Source organism: Artemia franciscana, chromosome 7 (assembly GCF_032884065.1).
Source record: "Artemia franciscana chromosome 7, ASM3288406v1, whole genome shotgun sequence".
NCBI classification, from domain to species: Eukaryota; Metazoa; Arthropoda; class Branchiopoda; order Anostraca; family Artemiidae; genus Artemia; species Artemia franciscana.
This window is the reverse complement of record NC_088869.1, coordinates 20297162-20318461: the sequence shown is the minus strand read 5'-3', so window position 1 is coordinate 20318461 and position 21300 is coordinate 20297162. Positions and strand designations below refer to the sequence as shown.

At 33.1% G+C, this 21300-nt stretch overlaps 1 protein-coding gene across 1 annotated transcript; it reads right to left on the bottom strand.

The window, feature by feature from the left end:
- Positions 1–639: 639 nt before the first annotated feature.
- LOC136028962 (transmembrane protein 50A-like) lies at positions 640–18800 on the bottom strand. The gene is made up of 4 exons (XM_065706959.1): positions 18631–18800; positions 11031–11143; positions 4194–4354; positions 640–1390 (listed from the first exon to the last, which is right to left on the bottom strand). The coding sequence occupies exons 1-4, from the start codon at positions 18790–18792 to the stop codon at positions 1284–1286; spliced, it is 543 nt and encodes a 180-aa protein (XP_065563031.1). The 5' UTR covers positions 18793–18800; the 3' UTR covers positions 640–1283.
- Between the last annotated feature and the right edge of the window lie 2500 nt (positions 18801–21300).

The following is a 21300-nucleotide window of genomic DNA, read 5'->3' as shown; positions in this document are numbered from 1 at the left end:
TTAAGCCTCTGATTTTTCTTTTAAATCAATCTATTGATTCTCAGAATTTTGCTAGAGGTCATACCATATGAGCTCTTGGCTCTTCTGACCTCGTCACAAGTGCCATATGAGCTCTTAGCTCTTGTTTAATATTATTTGTCACATCGTTTTCAATTAAATTTGTGCATAAAAAATTAAGCGAATACTCCCATAAATCCCTATTTAAAGAAATATTATTATTTAGCTTAAATTTGGTTTCTATTGCGTCATGAACAATCTTTTTTATACCAAAGTCATTGCTAATGAAGGAGCATTTTTCAAAAGTATTGTATGGACTTCCCCAATAACGTCTCTTTCACACAAAATTGGCCGTAAAACGTCTGTTTTTAAGGCCGATTTAATTTGTTTCACGTCTGTCAAATCGCCTATTTTAAAGTCAAAGTAAAATCCCCAAACGGGATCATTTGCTTAATTCTTTCATGTAAATATGTGAGCTTGAATAATACGTTGAAAATATACTTTTTGAAAAATACTTTAGTATTTATTTTTCCCTAATGAAAAGATAATCGTGCGTGAAAGACACGTCGCTCTTTACTATGCTCACACTGTCATGTTGGCTTTGATCTACCGCAAAAGCTATCAAATATAGTACTAGTATGATTTTCTTTATCGAATGTTTTCATGTTTATTTTCTTTAAGATAAGTTGGGATAAAATCAACACACAAACATAGAGAAAAAGAGAAACTACTTCTAAAAAAATCTTGCGACTAAAAAAACTTGGCTTAAAATTGTATAGAAGAATCCATCAGGCGGAATTTAGCTTATTGCCTTATGGTTTTGAATTTCATTTACAAAATTTATTTGTTACTCCAGAAATTACATTTCCTTAAGGAAAGATATGAAATAATGTAAAAGGAATAAGGAATACCGAAAGTACAACACTAAACCAATTAAAGAAAAGCAGAGCTCTTTTTACCACAGAATTTTAGCAAAGTAATATCTCTTATCCTCTTCTGTACATAACTTTGATGCTTGAACATAACATTCAGATCTACAAAAAACGATTTCAAAAAAACTAAGGACAGCTTGAAAAGAAATATTCACGTTATTGAGAAATTTCACGCTTAGTCTAAAACTTTATCACTCATTCTCTTGTCGTGAGTTTACAAAACTCACGTGAAATTCATAGCATCAAATTGTAATAGATAAGTGGATCTACCAACACAAATAAAGTCGTTCAGACATTGGATATTACACACATGTCAGCGAATAACACGTATAATTAAATTGACTATATGCAAGTCTATCCCAAGAGATCTTCACTTCTTCCAAATTTGTAAATTAACGATCCAAGGAAGATTAGGAAATTCTGTAAAAATAATGCGACGCCTGGATACTGATTATCGACGCCTGAAAAACATTTTAACGTCAACGCCAATCACAATAAATAACACTAAATCATGAAATAATAAAACCAAATCAATTGAGATTTATCAAAGCTAACAAAAAAGTGAGACTTAAAAAGTTTTTCCAGGGGGAGGGAATCTTGTTAAATTAATACAGAGATTGGAAGGGGGTTTGAAAAGGGTACTTTTGCCTGAAAAGTAACGAAATTGAACCAAATTTAGATCACATTACATCGACAATATTTTTGATTTTTGGTCTAGCTATTCATGGTAGCAATCAAGCGTTGAAAAATATCCAAGCAATGCTGAATAGGTAAATGTTGTCAATACTACTAATAATAATAATAAAAAAAAAGGCTAAGTCATCATTTTCTGGCAGGGAGGTGCTATTTTTCTGAGCTGGTTTATATTCCTGCTTTAATCTAGTGTTATCTTAAAGTGATCCCACCTAATCAAGTGCTTTCTAAGTATATCCCACCAAATGGAAAACGTAAATTTTCACTTTTTTGTATAATAAAACAAAAATACTTTGCCTAAAAAAGAGCAGAATTGGCACTGAGCAAAAACTGTGCATAGCCAATTGATTTTTAAGTATCAAATGGCTTACATGGAATCAGACAATTTTTGTGACATACTACCACATTATGATGCACTATCTACCATGTCATTCAAAACTGCAACTTGGAAGATTGTACTGATTACAAACTAAAAGTATTAAATGACATATGACTTAAACGAAAAGAAGGGGGGGGGGAGGAAGAGAAAGATATCATCACCATTTCCTATTCTGACCAAAATTTAAGCATAATGGGAATTGAAGTTTTAAGCATAATTTTTCATGCAATACTATATAATAATTTTATTTGCTTTTGAAGACATTTAAGAAAATGTTGATGGATTTTTATGTGTTAGTTTCCTTTAACAGTTATCGCCAGACAAACAGGATACTATTCGATTTTAACAGCTATCGCCTTACAAGCAGTGTTATTTGGTAGGCCGCAAAGCCTGAGTACAGCAAAAGCATCCACCCGGGAAACAAACAGGCACCAGTGAGGGCCAAAACGCATGAATTTTCACTCAAATGTTATTTTATTAGGTAAACGAGCCAACTTTTTGTCATATATGTATTTTTTTTCCTTTTAACAAGAGCTTCGGGGTTTTCAGGTACGAAAAGCCCGATGGGTTCAGGAGGGATTTGGGCAATATAAGTTTTTATTATGCCGAACATGGTACTTTATGCCTTTTAATTGTTTATATCATTTCAGAAAATAAGATGAAAACGAACTTTTCTACACAAACACTCAAAAAAATAAAAAATAATAATAAAAAAACCTACAAACAAATATGAAATTAAAGAGCAACAAAAGCGACAAAGAACTGTCGTTTATTAGGAGGAGAATTCCCGTCCCTTGATATGTGAATTAATTCACCCTTTAATTAAGCCAGGGTCCAGCCCCCTTGGCTGAGTGATATTGCCTTGTATTTTTATATTTTTGTTTTAAGATTTCATTTTACAGCACTGGAAGGGCCGATTAGACCAGGTAAGTCCTCCCTCTTAAAATTCTGCTAATGGGCACCCATGGAAAATAGTACCTCATTGATTGAATCTAATTTCTGAAATTGCACTATTTAGTTTGACATCTGTTTCTTCTTTATCCCAAGAACATTTTGTATATACAGAGCAACAGCACCGGCCCTAAGACACAGTTCAGTGATAAAAGGAGCTCAATCCTTTAGGGGTAGAGGACCCTATCAGGCAAAAATATTAGTGACCAAGGCGATAATCGGAGACAAACTGGTCAATTTTAAAGGCTAAAACCAATATTTGGGGACATTTCAAAGTATGTCAGCAAGACCTAGTGAGCCTTAGATCCCCTTAATTAAATGTAAATACTTCCCTCAAAAACCATATTTGTTCTTTTATTGTCAGTATTTTCTTGGAATTTGATGATAAAAAATTTGAAATACTGTTTGAAATACTCATTCCAAGCTTCAGATTCAGGCGAGTTATATACTCACGCTTTCTTTGCGAAATGATGGTTTATTTTTTATAACATCTGAAATAAACTGAATTAGAAAGGGGTTACATCCAAGGCCGTATTCAGAGAGAGAGGGTCTAACGTTTTGACATTCCCCTCCACCCCAAAAATCTCTGTCCGACTCGTAAAAACGTTAACACAAATCTTTGAAGCGTTTTTTGTACCCCCCCCCCCCGGAAACACAACGCTAGATCCGTTCTTGGTTATATCACTTGGTTAAAATTAGCCAACCACTGGCGCAAAGTGAGGTTCTAACAGTAGCCGATTTTTGTATTGGCAGCCAGATTGGAACTTTTGGGGATTGTCTGTGGATTGAAGAAAACATCGAGGCATTAAAAAAAAAAAAAAAATAAATAAAAAATAAATAAATAAATAAATAAAAAAAAAAACAACTCAACATTGATAAAGTCAGAATAGCCATGAAATCGTTGGAGAAATATTTGTCTTCAATTTGTCGAAAAATTTAGCCACGAAATATTAGCAGTCCTGAATTCTCTATTAATGCTGTAAGAATAAAAAACGAGTCATCCTGCTTTGCCTCATCATCTGGCGTTTGAATTTTGCACTTCAAATTCTCCAACAATGGTTTGATTTGTTAAAATAAAATCTCTAGAGATGTTAGTTAACAGTTTTGGTTTGGACAGGAAACACAATTGTTGGGAAAATTGCTAGCAAGCATTTTTTGTTAGGATGTCGTTTTTAAGAACACTTAAAAAGTTTCGTAAGAGTACTTAAGAATACTAATTCACAAAATGTCAGAAATTTTACCTGGAATAACAAAGGCTTCAAAGAGGATCCAGCAGGACGCAATTAAAGCGCCGAAGCCCAACAAGAAGCCGACAAAAAACCAGATCCTTGCACCACTTTGACCTAAGCAGCCATTTGAATATGAATCACCTCTGATTTGACTATTACTGACCGAATTGATCCTAAAAGTTAAAAAATAAATCCTATTAATAACAGTATCATGAAAAATTAGAAAAGGATTTCATACAATGGTTAAATTGGTAGCATTAACTTTGAAATTGAAAATGATAAGTTAAGAAGTCAACGACTATTGGTTATGTGGTAAAATTATAGCAGTTCATATAACTGACTTGCCAATAAAGTAAACATAACACTCGATGCCTTTTTTTAGGCTCTTTACGAATATAATAATTTCTGGTATCGTAAATTCAAATTTAAGCACTTTGTGAGCTCTTTAATGACGATTTTACAAAAAATTATGACAGTTCATATAACTGACTTACTAATAAAGTGACCATAACATTCGATGCCTTTTTTTAGGCTCTTTACGAATATAATAATCGCTTCAACCGTTAATTCACATTTAAGCACTGTTTTAGCTATCAGTACTTTCGGCTGAATTATTTGCAGTTTGACTTGCATTAGATGCTTTAAGTGAGCTTGGGACCTCTTCAAGAAATGTGTTGTTCCTGTCAGATTCCCTTTCATCAATTCATCGTCTCAACAAGATAAATTATCAAACTGATGATTATGACCTGAAAAATATACACCAAAAGATTGGATATCTGTTCTCGATGGGATGTGGTATTGCATTCCTTCACATTCCTAGTCATAAAGAACTCAAATATAATGAAATGGCAGATAATTTGGCAAATAAGGCTGCTGAGATCCCCCCGGCAAGAAATTTGAGAACAAAAATTACAGAGATGCTGTTAGAGCTAGAACAAATATTACTTACCAGCGATTTTTGTACCCTCCTTTCAAGTCTAAGGACATTAATATGATCTACTATAAGTTAAAAACTGGAACGATTTTACTTAACGCTGACCTTTTTAAATGGGGAATCCACCACACCCCACTATGTAGAAAATGTAGTAAGACGGTGGAACACTCAAATGTGTTTGAGTTTTCAATGTGCTATGTGCTATTCAATGCGCTCAAAATGTGCTATTTGATTGAATCCCAGTAGATAATGATTCCAGGAGACTGAGGAGTTACTGCCATCAATTAAAGATCCCCTTAACTTTTGATGCTCTCATCAATTGCTCCCTGTCACATATTTATAGGTTGATGATATCAATCCTGAAAAGACGGCATTATTACTAGCAGCACGTTGCTTGTTGTCAACCGGCAGATGTTTTTCTAGGAATATTGCCAGAAGCTTTCAATAATCAGTGAAGGTATTCCTGTAATGTCTAAGAGGTGAATGGACATCATACTGATCCACAGACCTCATAAACATAAGAAGAAGTATTAAAAATGACGAATTTTCAAAAAATTATGACAGTTCATATAACTGACTTACCAACAAAGTAAACATACCACTCGATGCCTTTTGTTATGCTCTTTACGAATATAATAACTGCTTCTACCGTAAGTTCAAATTTAAGCACTTTTTGAGCTATTAAAAATGACGAATTTTCAAAAAATTATGACAGTTCACATAACTGACTTACCAATAAAGTGAACATAACACTCGATGCCTTTTTTTATGTTCTTTACGAATATAATAATTGTTTCTATCGCAAATTCAAATTTAAGCACTTTTTGAGCTCTTAAAAATGAAGAATTTTCAAAAAATTATGACAGTTCATATAACTGACTCACCAATAAAGTAAACATAACACTCGATGCCTTTTTTTATGTTCTTTACGAATATAATAATTGCTTCTATCGCAAATTCAAATTTAAGCACTATTAGAGCTCTTAAAAATGAAGAATTTTCAATTAAATTATGAGTTATCGCTCGTTTTCCACAAAATAATACTAAGTTTTCTCAGCGCCATTTTTTCCATCGTTTTCGAAAAGATAATGCTACAATTTCTCAGTGCTAAAATTATTTATAATAAGGTTAGTTTGGGTTAGGTTAAAAAGTGCTAAAATTCGAATTTACGGTAGAAGCGATTATTAAATTCGTAAAGAGCACAAAAAAGGCATCGAATGGTATGTTCACTTTATTGGTAAGTCAGTTATATGAACTGCTATAAATTTACCGGTTATGTTAGCTCATGAGAAAATTAATTTTATTTTAAAAAATTAGTAATTTTAAACTATATTAGAGGTCAAGTAGAGTGGTTAAGTCAAGAGTGGTCAAGTCAAGTGGGAAGAGGAGTCAGCCCAAGTAGGAAAGAGACTATTTTTTTAAATAAAAATTAATTTTAAGCGATTTAATATTTTAATATTATTAATAATTAATAGAGAAAATTAACGAGTTTTGACGAACTCATGAGAAAATTAATTAATTTGTATTTTAAAAACTAGTACTTTTAAACTATATTAGAGGCCAAGTAAAGTGGTCAAGTCAAGAGTGGTCAAGTCAAGTGGGAAGAAGAGTCAGTCCAAGTAGGAAAGAAACTAATTATTTAAATAAAAACTAATTAATTTTCTCATGAGCTTGATGTACTTTTAAACTATATTTTTAAAAAATTACATTTACCTTGGAATAGAAAGTGATACAATAAGTGGTCAAGAGGTCAAGTAGAGTGGTCAAGTCAAGGATGGTCAAGTCAAGTGGGAAGAAGAGTCAGCCCAAGTAGGAAAGAGACTAATTTTTTAAATAAAAATTAATTTTAATTGATTTAATATTTTAAAATTATTAATAATCCAAGGTCGAAGGTAAATGTAATTTAAAGAAAAACATGGTGTCCCATTTTAATAGACTTTAATATCGGGAGGCATTTTTTGTTGCTCTGTATCTAATATACTTTAAAGTACATTCATGCTCATGGGAAAAATCACACATAACTACATAAGTTTGCCAATAGCAAAAGAATAGTTGTCAATCAAATCAAGTTTATTCTACTCAGGTTTAATATCGAATGTAAGTGTTGATTGAAGAACTAAGTAAGTATCGCAAGAAGACATGATTTAATAATGGAATTTGGAAAACACTATCAGCAAGCGAGAAGCCCCAATCTATTTTTCCACCATTCGTGCAGATCAGCACATCTGCGTGCAGCACATACATTCGTGCAGCACATACTAGGCATCACAATAAACTATAGCCCGTTAAGTGCCGTACAAACAGATTTGTAAACTCTATTGTATCACATTTTGTTAGTGTTCTCTGTTCTCCTTCTGACCTATAAAACCTGCATCAAATGCCCCCTTTGGGGTCCTCAAACTCCAAACACTGCTTTCGTGTCTGCAAAACTAGAAGATGTCCAAAAACAAGCAACTAAAATAATACTTGGACTTCGTTTCAGCAACTATGAAACTACTCTCGAACCTGCCTACGTTATTCACTCGAAGACATGATTTAATGATGAAATATGGGAAGAAGCTATTAGAAAACGAGAGGTGGCTATCTATTTTTCCACCATCTATACAGACCAGCAGAACTACTAGATATTACAATAAACTACAACTCGTTAAGTGCCGTATGAACAGATTTACAATTTCTTTCGTGCCATATTTTGTAGGCATTCTTTGTGATTGTATTCTGTTTTCTTTGTGATTGTAAAAGCAGCATAATTTAGCATTCATTTTTGAATGTTACGATAGCTATTTAAATAAATAAATACGAATATGAAACTGCAGGGTACTTCAAAGAATCTTGGTATGATGTTGCTAAGTTCATGGTATTCATACCCACTATGCCTGCCTGGAACAGACTGAATCAAAAACTCAGTTTAGGCCAGTTCACTGGAAAGGTTTCTATATTCCAATGACTAACGGGAGTTAAAGTGATGAATCCTTCATGCAATGTAATCTCCTTTGTGTCTTGAAACAAGGTGTAAGATTTGGATTCACGCCTGTTTCCGCTTCTGACCAACCGTTACATTGGAAAGCAATTAATACAACATGATCTGTCAAGACCTATGATCCAATTTCCGATACATGAATCAAGCTATAGTTTCTGCATCATTTGGACTTTTATATCATGCATAGGGTGGTGAAGATTTGGCTGTCTCAGACGTCAAACAGTCAATAAGTAAGTTGTTTGTCTAAACGTTTCCGATCATGATGAGACGTTAAACATCAGTACTGAGGTCACCAGTGAAGAGCAGGCAGCGTTTGAAGTTTCGGCCGTGACTTCAAGTAAACGTTCGTTGAGGTAATGGTATGGCATTTGCACGGTAGATACGCATTGACCAAGATAGTCAAGCACAGGCAAATGAAACTGCAAACATATCTTGATCACACAGGCAAAAACATCAGAAGGAGAAATGTGGGTTCGCCCAGCAGGGTTATAGAATGATATATGACCATTTCTTTGCACCAAAATGTTAATAGTTATAGTCAGTAAGCTAGCGCTGAAGCCTAAAAACGAGGGAAGAGATTTTCTGATATTCCACATTTTTGACTCTACATAATGTATAAATACATGAAGGTTGTAAACACATCCAGTTCTAAGGAAGGGGGATAAGAGGATTTTTTTTTCTGGGGAGGAGGCGATAAAAAGCATTAAAGGCAATAATTTTTTACTTTTACCAAGTGAGGGTTCTTCTCAGTCTGTGTGAAGTTATACAGACGGCAAATGTTAAAAAAGAAAATGAAGACTTGATAAATAAGGTCAAATCTTTGCAAGTTTGGAAGAATACTACTGGTTAATGTTAGTATTTTACTTCTTATTCTATCTTCATGCAATACTTGCTATTTTACAATAATTGGTAATTATTGTAAAGTCTGAGCCAGAGCCGTTCCTATGGTGAGTGCACAGGGCGAAATTAATTACAGCACCCCCTCCAAAATCAAAATCGCGCAATTCCCTAACCTCGGCCCCCGGAACAGGTGCCTCGGTTGCACCCTCCCCTAAAAGTGGCTCTGGTTGGAGTAGCACTTTTATTCTGTCATGATTTATTTATTTTTTATTTTTTTTACTTCCTTTGCTTTCACTTTTAGTTTATTGCAACAAATCGTTAAAAGACTAACCTCTGCAGATTTTACCTCGAGTGCAGACGACATACTAAATTGATGAGTATGATACAATTTCAGAAAAAGATATAATTTTTACTTCCTTTGCTTTCACTTTTAGTTTATTGCAAAAAATGGTTAAAAGCCCATGGCCTAACATACTTTGAAGCTCCATTCTGTGTGGATCCCCTATTTATCAAAAAAGTGACTTCTAAGTAAAATTCTAAAGCATACTAATCCTTAAGGGTCAGCAAGGGATTACATACATATTCTAATTGGCATATCCTTTATTTACTTCGGCCGCATTTTAAGATATGAAGATTCGGCATCATACAGGTGATATTGCAAAGATTATACATTGTAAAGATATTGCAAGGCAGTGATGTAGTTCTGAAATTATTAGTAAAGAGTTTATGTGACTACAACAACAACAAAACAATAACTTGTGTAAAAAGTGCATTGAAAAAACAATACCAATGACTGGGTGCCAGAAAATATAGAATAATGCTAGTTTTAAACAAAAGCAGCATATTTTTAGACTAGCTTAGAGAAGGGTGTCATCATTTTTTTAAGAAATAGTTTTTCTAGGCAGATACCAACTTCAGTTTTGAGAAGCTGACAACTACAGGGTTTAATTGATGGCAAATTAAAAGTAAAATAACAAATAAAGTGTTGCTCTTTCATTACTTTTGTCAAAAAAGACAAACAAAGGTTGCTGTAACCCCTCACGTTGTCCAAGCTATGAAACTTTGGTTCTTTTTATTTTTGTAATATCACTCTAAGTGTATACTAGTGTAATAATAGCCTCTTATTCAAATTTGTTTAGAAAGGTGCTGATTTCTATATTGTATGCACGTAATGCTTAGTCTAGCAATAGTCCTAACTGATTATCAATATCTTTAACTGAAAGGGATTATGCAAAAAGGTGAGTATAGCACAATAAAAAAAAAAAGAAACCAAAAAAATAAAACAAAAAACACATCTTCTTTACATGGAATTTTTGACATGACTACCTTTCAATTTAAAAATAAATAAAAAGAAAAAAAAAACAGTAGAACTTTCGAAAAAGATTAAACAAATACAAATATTACCAAGATGTATCAGTTTCTCATCTGAAAATATCTTCCAATAAATAAAAAAAGAAAAACAATAGGAAAGAAAGAAAAATAGATTTTAAGCTATGAAAAAAGGTTGCCGGAAAAAGCTATCAAGGTTAGTATAAAACACTCCCTGTATAATATTTCTTGAGTTCTAAAGAGTTCCATAGATGCATATTGTTGATTTCACATTATAAACATCATAATATTTATGTACATAAGATAATTATTAATGAATAAATGAAAACTATACGAACAGAAATCAAAGTGAATAATTAGGTCAAACTCAAGAGCACTATATATATGAATAGGGCTACTATACAAGAATATGAAGAATATACATATACATATATATGCACATACAAGAGTATACATTTATACACATACAAGAATTTACATATAAGAATATAAAGGGTAGAGTGTCATACTACTACATAGACTATGTTTTTTTTACTCTGTAGTTTAGTATATTAGTGACAAGTTGTCACTGCAATGAATCTTTATTAGATAAAGAGATATGTCCATAAGCAAGAAGAAAATTAAACAAAAGGGATTTTTATTTTATATACAGAAGAGTTGCAATTATTTGCTAAAAATTTCTAAACCGAATTATCTAAGATTCAAAATTCAAAACTCCATCTCTACAGACAAGGGATACAAACACAAAACAAAAAAAAAGTCTTACATAAAGAAAGAGATGGTACCCATGACGCCACACACATGAAATGCATGATTGAAAACGTCTGGACTGGAGTAAACAGCAGCAACATCTAAGATTAGCCACCATCCAAGAAAGAACTATAATAAAATGCATAGCAGTCAAGTTATAAATAATAAATAAAATAGTTATAGTTAGTAACTGTTAACACAAAAATAACCATAATTAATAACTATAACAAGAGGTAAGAGCCCATATGACACTTGTGACGAGGCCAAAAGAGCTAAGAGCCAAGAGCTCATATGGTATGAGCTCTAACAAAATTCTAAGAATCAATAGATTGATTTGAAAGGAAAATCAGAGGCTTAATGCCGGTTGGGATTTAAAATAAGAGCTCTGAGTCATGATGTCCTTCTGAACATCAAAATTCATTAAGATCCGATCACCCACTCATAAGTTATAAATGCCTCATTTTTTCTAATTTTTCTTCTTTCTTTAGCCCTCCAGATGGTCGAATCTGGGAAAACGACTTTATCAAGTCAATTTGTGCAGCTCCCTGACACGCCTAGCAATTTTCATTGTTCTAGCACGTCCAGAAGCACCAAACTTGCCAAAGCACTGAACCCCTCCCCCTAACTCCCCCAAAGAGAGCGAATCCAGTACGGTTACGTCAATCACGTATCTATGACATTTGCTTATTCTATCCACCAAGCTTCATCCCAATTCCTCCACTCTAAGCGTTTTCCAAGATTTCTGATTTCCCCCTCCAACTCCCCCCAATGTCAACAGATATAGTCTGGATTTGACATAAGTCCTCTGAGACATAATTTCTTCTAAATATAAAATTTCATTAAAATCCGGTCACCCATTCTTAAGTTAAAAACACATCAATTTTTCTATTTTTTTCAAATTAACACCCCCCCAGCTCCTCCAAAGAGAACGGATCCGTTCCAATTATGTCAATCATATATCTAGAACTAGTGCTTATTCTTCCCATCAAGTTTCATCCCGATCTCTCCACTCTAAGCATTTTCCAAAATTTAGTTTCCCTCCTCCAACCCCCTTTGTCCCTGGATGCAATTCGAGTCGAAAATGGAGCATCTGAGACAAAAGATCCTTCTATATATATAAAGTTTCATTAAGATCCAATCACCTATTCGTAAGGCAAAAAATACCCCAATTTTTACGTTCTCCAAGAATTCTGGTTTCCCCCTCCAACTCCCCCAAATGTCACAGGATCTGGTCGGAATTTAAAATAAGAGCTTTAAAGCACAAGACCCTCCTAAGTATCAAACTTCATTAAGATCTTATCACCCATTTGTAAGTTACAAATACCTCATTTTTCTGAATTGCCCCCCCCCCACAACTCCTCCAAAGAGAGCGGACCCGGTCCAGTTATGTCAGTCACCTATCTTAGACTTGTTTTTATTCTTCCCATCCAGTTTCATCCTGATCCCTCCACTTTAATTATTTTCTAAGATTTTCGCCCCCCCCCCCCCAATGACACTGGATTCAGTTGAGATTTAAAATAAGAGATCTGAGTTACGAGATCCTTCTAAATATGAAGTTTCATGAAGATCCGATCACTCCTTCTTAAGCTAAAAATACGTCATTTTGCTAATTTTTTAGAATTAACCCTCCCCCCACTTCCCCCAAATAGAGCAGATCCGTTCCAATTGTGTCAATCACGTATCTAAGACTTCTGCTTATTTTTTTTCACCAAGTTTCATCCTGATCCCTCCAATCTAAGCGTTTTCCATGATTTTAGGTCCCCCCTCCAGACTGCCCCCAATGTCAACAGATCCGGTCGGGATTAAAATAAGAGCTTTGAGACACAATATCCTTCTAAACATCAAATTCCATTGAGATCTGATCACCTGTTAGTAAGTTAAAAATACTTCATTTTTTCTAATTTTTCAGAATTAAACCTCCCCCCAACCACCCCAAAGAAAGCGGATCCCTTCTGGTTATGTCAATCTTGTATCTAGGACTTGTGCTTATTTTTCCCACCAAGTTTCATAATGATCCCTCCACTCTAAGTGTTTTCCAAGATTTAGCTTTCCCCTTCCCAACTCCCCCCCAATGTCACCAGATCCGGTCAGAATTTAAAATAAGATCTCTGAAATACAATATGCTTCCAAATATCAAATTTCATTAAGATCTGATCAACCATTCTTAAGTTAAAAATACTTAATTTTTTCTTTTTTTTTCAAATTAACCAGCCCCCCACTGCCTCCCAGATTGTCAAATCGGGAAATCGACTATTTTTAATTTAGTCTGATCCAGTCCCTGCTATGCGTGCCAAATTTCATTGTCCTATCTTACCTGGAAGTGGCTAAAGTAGCAAAACAGAACTGACAGAGAGACAGACAGACAGAATTTGTGATTGCTGTATGTCACTTGGTTAATACCAAGTGCCATAATAAAAATGTATAATGAAAATTATTTTTATACAAGTTGCATTTTACTTTTCCCATTGCTCATTTCTGATTGCTGCTTTAGCAATAAAGATTGGCAAAAATCTTTGGTTGGCTTTCCTGATATAATTGTTGTGAAAGCAGCATTTTGGTTTTATTTCTCACCAGCAGTCATCAAACCTTTAAAAGGACCTATGACAAGAACAAATTTTTCAAAAAAATAAGACACATTCCTAAAGAAACTCCAAAAAAGCTATATCTGCTTAAACCAGCATTATTCTCCAATACCAGGCACCCAATCAATACTGTCACTTTTGAAATGTACCCAATATGCAAGCTTATGCTTTATTATTCTACCTCAAAATTTCATGCTATATTACTTTGCTCCAAACATAAAATTAATTTGTTTGAAAATTTATAGCATAGACTACATTACTTTCTCTAAAAATATGACATCTATTATCTGTTTCCTATGTATTTGATGGTAAGAATAATTTGATCTAGTGTCTATTACCAAGTGATTACCACATATACACTTTACTAATGCATTATGTAAGCTACTACTACTAATAGCTCACTGAGCACTAAGCGACTTGAACCCAATGCAGCTACACATACTCCTCTTCCATCCCAATATATTACCTTAAATCACACTAGCCAGCAATAAGGACAAGTCATAAAAACATTGGTCAATGATGATGATGACTTTACTTGCCATGTGCATCCCATACTAAAAACATAGGCTTAACTAAAAAATATATATAAAACTGAAGAAATTTAAAATAAAATATACAATTACAGCTATCTTCATCAAACCACTTCAGTTACTTTCATGGTTTGATGAAGGTAGATGCAAATTGTAAATATAGGGAATTGTATATAATATGTTTTATTTTTGTCTATTTTAGTTGTATATATATTTTTTACTTTCTAGTTTCTTTTTTTTGTGCTGAAGATGCCTGGTTACATTTGGGGAAAAATATTTGCTGGATTTTGCTGTTCCTCTTCACTTTCATTTACTGGCCATAGATCTGTTTGTCATCTTTAAATTTATATCTTTGTTTTGTCATGGCTGGCCAGTTTGGCTTTGGTCTTTTATTATAACATAATTGATTGTTGGATTTTGATTTGGATGTTGGTTTGTTTTGGATTTATTTTCAATAACTTTTAATGCAACAAAACACAAATATTAGCCTCAAAACTCGGAAAGATTTTTTGAAAGTTAGTAAGTGTAAGAGTCGTTGTTTTCTTTGCCAAGATCATTTTATCCCATGGACTTCTGTTAAGAGTACATTGTATAATAAAAATTTTGCATGCAAGTTACGTGATAATGTTAATTGTAGAACAACCAATGTAATTTACCTATTAGAATGTAATAAATGCTGTCTACAATATGTAGGGGAAACAACTAATAATATATATAAAAGATTTTCTGGACACAAGATAACAGTTAATAATGAAAAGACTAATAACTATCTAGTTCAACATTGTAATAATGGTAAGTGTTCCATATCAGATATAACTGTCACAATTTTAGAAAATTTAGAGTTAGAAAATTTAAATAAAGAAGAGAAGAATAATAGACTACATAAACAGGAGGATTTCTGGATCCATACTCTTGGTACAGCTTATCCATTGGGCTAAATGATCGTGTAGCAAAATATGGTGACATGTCTCAGATTGTTGTTAAATGTATTGATGGTTTTATGGACCATCCTTCTTTTACTTGTCCTACTAAACGCAAAAAACGATCGAGAGGACATAGGAAAAATAATCGAAAAAATGAATTAGATGTACATATGCTTTCTATAGATCTATGCCAGCTACTTGAATCTAGGGGTATGATTTCTGTAATAAAATGTCTAAATAATTTATCCAAGAGGAATTTAATCAAACTTTTCTGGATTGTTAAGAATAATACAGCTCTTGAATATAATTTTAAATTAATATGTGATACAATTTGCATTCTAACTAAAACGAAATTTATTTCAAAAAAGAAAAAGTTTGATAAGATTTGTAATAAGGATAACAGATTATATTTACCTATTAATTTTACTTGTAAGCAGATTGAAGATATTAATTTACCAGAAATTTTAAATCAGCAGCATGTGAAACAGGCCCTTCCTAGTAATTTGAATTATAATGATAGTCCAGTTTTAACTTATAAATTTTCAAAAACTATTGGGCAAATTATTTTTAAGTATAATTTAATACTAAAAAGATTAGATAGTGATATAAATTGGAAACAGGTTTGTAATTGTAAGCAACTTGGCCCATTTGTAAATCCTACTTACAAACATGTTATAACAGGGGACTTGTCAATAATAAAGCAAGATGACCTTCAAATTATAATGAATAAAAGGGCTAATTTCTGTCTTTCTCATCATCTGAAACCATCAAGTGTTCTTGATGGCTTGGAAAATGATTTTGATTTATTTATTGATAAGTGGTGTAAGAAAGAGAATAAAAATAAAGAGAGTTTTCAAAGTTGGAAGAATTTAATTATTAGTAGAATAAGAAATAAAATATATTCTAACTTAAAAAATAGTAACACTAAATCATTATTTTATAATGCAAAGATTAAACAAGCAATTTCTAATCTACAGAATGAATTTGTAATTGTGCCAGTGGATAAAGCTAATAATTATTCTGCCATAATTTGTCAGAAGCTGTATTGTGATATCTTAAAAAGGGAGTTATGCACAACTAATGTTTACAAAAAGGTAAATTTAGAGGATGAGAATTTAATTGAAAAGACTGAAGAAATACTTTTTAAAAATTTTAATATTAAAATAAATGACAATGATAAAAAGTTCCCTTTCCTATATTGGACTGTAAAATTTCATAAGAATCCCCCTAAACCATAGTTTATTGCTGGAGCAGCTATATGTCCAAACCGCATTGCTGCTACTGACCTCTCTTTAATTTTAAAGGAAATTGTAAATAAACTTAAAACCTATTGTTCTGGTATTAAAAATTTTCAAATTTCAATCCATATTGGAGTGTTAATAATTCACTGCAGGTGATAAATTCTTTAACAATGGTTTCAGCTAAAAGAATTGAATCATTTGATTTTGTGACAATGTATACTATTTTATCACTTAATGTAGTGTTAGATAATTTAAAAACTGTTATCAAGAAATCTTTCCTCTTATCTAGTAAAAGGTTCTTAAAAATAGACACTTATAATAAAAAAGCTATATGGACAAATTACTTTAATACTACAGTTAACTTGAGATGTTACAGCTTGGATATGATTTTTGAGTTATTAGAATTTGTTTTATATAATACTTATATAAGATTTGGTGGTGATTTGTACAAGCAAATTGTGGGAATTCCCATGGGGGGGGGGAATGCCAGCCCATTTATAGCTGACTTGTTTTTAAGTCAACTAGAATATAAATATATAATGGATAAGAATAATCCAAATAATTTAAAACATGTTTTGTCAAATAATAAAAGATATTTAGATGATATTTTGGTCTTAAATTGTAAGGATTTCATTGATATTTCTAAAAATATACATCCATCAGAGCTTATTCTTGAACCTAGTCATGGCGCTGGTCATGAAGATCATTTCTTAGATTTAAATATTAATATTTGTGATAATAATAAATTAAGTTTTAAAATGTATAATAAAATGGATGATTTTGATTTTGAAGTGATTAGTTTCCCATTCCCTGAAAGTAATATACACTCGAATATCACATATTCAGCATTTTTCTCACAGTTACTTTGTTATGCAAGGATTTGTAGTAATTATATTGATTTTAAAAATAGGTGTAAAATCTTAAGCCAAAAATTGATATCAAGAGGTTTTTCTGCAAATAAATTAACTTGGCAATTTAAAAAATTTAGTTTTTATTATAACAAACTTTTAAATAAATATCAAAAGAATTATCTGGAAATACTTAAAGAAATTTTCAACTAATTTTGGAGGTTTAAGAAATGATGTTGCAGTGCCATTTATTTTGAATTGTGTTTCTAATAGAGCAGATTTTTTTTTTAAATAGCCACATGGTAAAGATGAATTCTATAATTGTTTAGTTCATTCAGGTTTTTTGCAATGTGTTAATATTTGTGATTTGGTAAAATTTATCATATTTAGTTTACCTATTGTTGCTAAAAAGAGGGATATATTAACAGGATAAGCTTGTTTTGGTGTTACTTGGTTGTTTTACATTTGCTGTTTTTTTTTCTTTCATAGGCATGTATTTTGGGGGTGATACCTGACATGGGGATGCCATGGATATTCTGTGGTAGCCACAACACTTGGCTGGGTAGAGAATTTAATGTGGCAAAACCCTTTAGACAAGTGTATTCTCCTGATGAGCCCTTGTGTTGGGTTGTTGCCTCTGAATTATTTGTCTTTATTGTTTCTATTGTTTGGTAAATGACAACTTATACTTATTGACAATATGACTGCCTGTCCACAGATTATTCTTTATGGTTGATTGTGTATGGCTATGCTGTTTGACCTATGTGATTGTATGGATGAGTAGGGTTAAGGCCTCATTCAAGTGCTGGTCTATATTAATCACTAATTTAGGAAAACAGTCTTCCTTTTCTCCTTCTGTCTTTTTTTTTATGTGTTTGTGCTGTTTCAATGGTGATTTCTCTTTTCATGATAATAAATTGTCAATATATTTTGCAGGGGAGAATCTTTATCTTCACTTCTTTCACTGCTGTATAATTCTTTCCAACACATTCTGAAAAATAAACATGGATTCAACTACATTTTTCAAATTTCAAATAATCTATATATGTAATTAAACACTATCAGTGACATCTAATAATTTTCACAAAAACATATTAATAGACAAATACTGATAAATTAGGTCAAGTTAGGTTAGTTAAATAGTGGTTGGGTGTTTATTTATAAAGGATTTTCAAGGCTTAGACAATAGAAACAAATAGTCCTTATGTACTGCTTGAACCCTAGGCTTATAGCCAATTTGATAAACAAAATCAGCAAACTTTAATATAGGCATAGCCTATAAGCCTAAAATAAAACTATTTAGCCCATTTACAGGGGGAGGGAGAGCAAGGATACAGTTACAGAAGGAACAGTTACTATATTTGGAAAGACCTTCAGTTGAAGAACTGAATGGTATAAATCTTTCTTCCCTGGACATATCTGATTCCTAGCCTAACCTATAAGCCTAGTAGTCTAAATAGATTAACATCAATGTATATCCTAAATATATTACGCATATTCCAGAAAGAATAGAGGCCACAGAATTCCTTTTCTCACTCCAATCTATGTTTTCGAAGGCAGAAAAACATCCAAAACAGCTCGGCATATTGCAAGTTACTTTAATATTTCTTCTTCTTCTTGATTGGTTATCTGGAGCAGTGTTTCTACTTCGCATGCTTCGAAAATCGGTATATCTACCTAAAATTCGGTAGAAAATCGTTAGATGGCGTTACGCTATCGGTAGAAAAATCGGTAGGGAATTTCTAGACATGCCCAAACCCTTTAAGTGTATGTTAAGTTCACGGAAATGCTCAATTTTTTGCTGAAGCTCCCAGATCAATTCAGAATTAGACCACTCTACAACGGTCTATCGACTTACGATTGATTACACGACGATTGAAAGCAATGTTTTCTTTAAAACTGCAAAAGAGTAATGGGGCGTTGTTTGATCTCGTTGCAATAACGACGGTTACGAAATGTTGCAGTCGTTGCAGATGCAGCGTTTGCGGTGGTTCTTGTAAATCGCTAGTATACTAATATGGTATACTCTTGAGCTAGCGGCGATTCTAAAATGTTGCAAACGCGGCATTTGCAGTAGTTGCTGCAAATCTGCAGTGCCTCTGAATCCGAATTCACACATAAGGAAAGAACGATTTCCATGTAATAATTAAATTGGAATTTGGTGTTTATGCCTACGTCGGAACAAGATATGTTTAGACACGAATATATTGCCTGTCACGCTTGTAAACATAGATGCTTAGCTAGACACGCATGAGAACGGGGCTTAAAAAATGCACTTTCGATATCCTTAGTTATTATTAATGGAATCCTATTATACTTAATCAGGTACTGTTCATCATAGTAAAGCACTTAAAATTGGACTTGTAACAACAAATGAGATACTGGATTCAAATGATTAAAGCAACTGATACACAACTGCAAACGACGGAATCAAGGCTAAGATCGTATCGGTAGAATACGTTGATTGAATTCTAATCTACTTAATTAGGTACTTTTCATCATAATAAATCAATAAAGCATGAAACAACAATTCAGGAACAGCGGCAGTTTCAAATATCTAGTGCAACTCAAAACAGAAAATTTTGCTCTTCCACCGTAAACATACATCACTAACATGTTGAAGCCTTACCCTAGGATCAGATCAATACATAGGTTGATTGAATTCTAATCTACTTAATTAGGTACTTTTTATCATAATAAATCAATAAAGCACACTTTGGAACAGTGGATGTTTCAAATATCTAATGCAACACAAAACAGAAACTTTTGCTATTATAGACTAACTTTGATCTTTCATATACAATCCTCAACGGTCGCAGATGCTCGTACTTCCTTTAGCCGTTTCTTTAGTTCATGATCAACTATCAGCGACGAAGAATGCATATTCATCCTCTTCGTCCCGCATTTAGTACGATGGCAGACAAGGTCAGTGTCGACAATTTATTTTGTTTATCAGTTTTCACCTCTTTTAAAGTGCTGAAAAGACGTTCTGCAACAACATTCGAGAAAGGCAGTGAAAAAAAAGTAAATAACCTGCCTTAAATTTACAAACCTTGGTCGACCACTTTGGGTAACAATGGACAAAACGAATCTCCAATAATCCTCCTGGTGACTGATACATATTCTTCGGAACATCGACAGAACTTTGTTCACGCCATTCTGAGTCAATGGCAGCTCTAGGACATTTGGGGGGAAATGCTTAACTGGAATTGGTGCAAGTTAGAAAGATTGAGCTTAGCAGCATTTGAAGGCTCTACAAGATAGGACATCTCATACAAATCATCATCAAATATGAACCTGGTTTTGATTTGTGCAACTGCTTCCTTGTAAAATTCTCTTGCTGTATAGTCCATGAACATCATCATTATTCTCATTAAGGGGTTTTTCAAGCCACCAAGTGCTAAATCGTTTCCATGGGTAGGATCATCAAACACAGCCTCAGTAAAATATAATGTCAGAGCATCCCATTGCTCAAGAATCCATTTGAAGCAGCTATGTACAGATAACCATCTAATTTGTCCAGGGGACAATATCTTGTGATTGTCAATTTCTAAGAAGTCCTCGAAAGCGTTCAATGAATTCACTCGTTTTGCACTATGACTGAAGTGGCTGTGAATGGCTCCGGGATTTCGCTAAATGGCACTGTTCGCAGTCACACCTATTATGTTCAATTGAAAAGAAAAAAAATTAGCAAAAATCGCCAAAAGTCGGTAGAAAATTGGTATTTCGGTAGTCTTGAAATTTATTCGGTAGAAAGGTCCGAAAATCGGTAGATCTACCGATAAATCGGTAGAAGTGGAAACACTGATCTGGAGACGCAAGTGCATAATCTCCATGCAATTTCTTTATTTATTCCACTTAAATCCTAACTAAATCCATGCAAGGTTTGAAGCTGAAAGTACATTTCCTATTCTATTAATAAGAGTGGCATAATGGCTTGTATTTTGTGGGGGAAATAGTATAGGCACTTCACCATAACTGAAGTTCAATGATTCGCATATTTGTTTCACTGCAGACCTTAGGTTTTCTGTGATATGGCACTCTTCCAATAGGTGTCGAATGGACTGTAGATCACTTGCACAATCAAACATATTTGTTTCACTTAAATTTAATTTCTTCAAGTATTCTTTTGTCGCGGCATGTTGGGTTCTCAATCGAAATA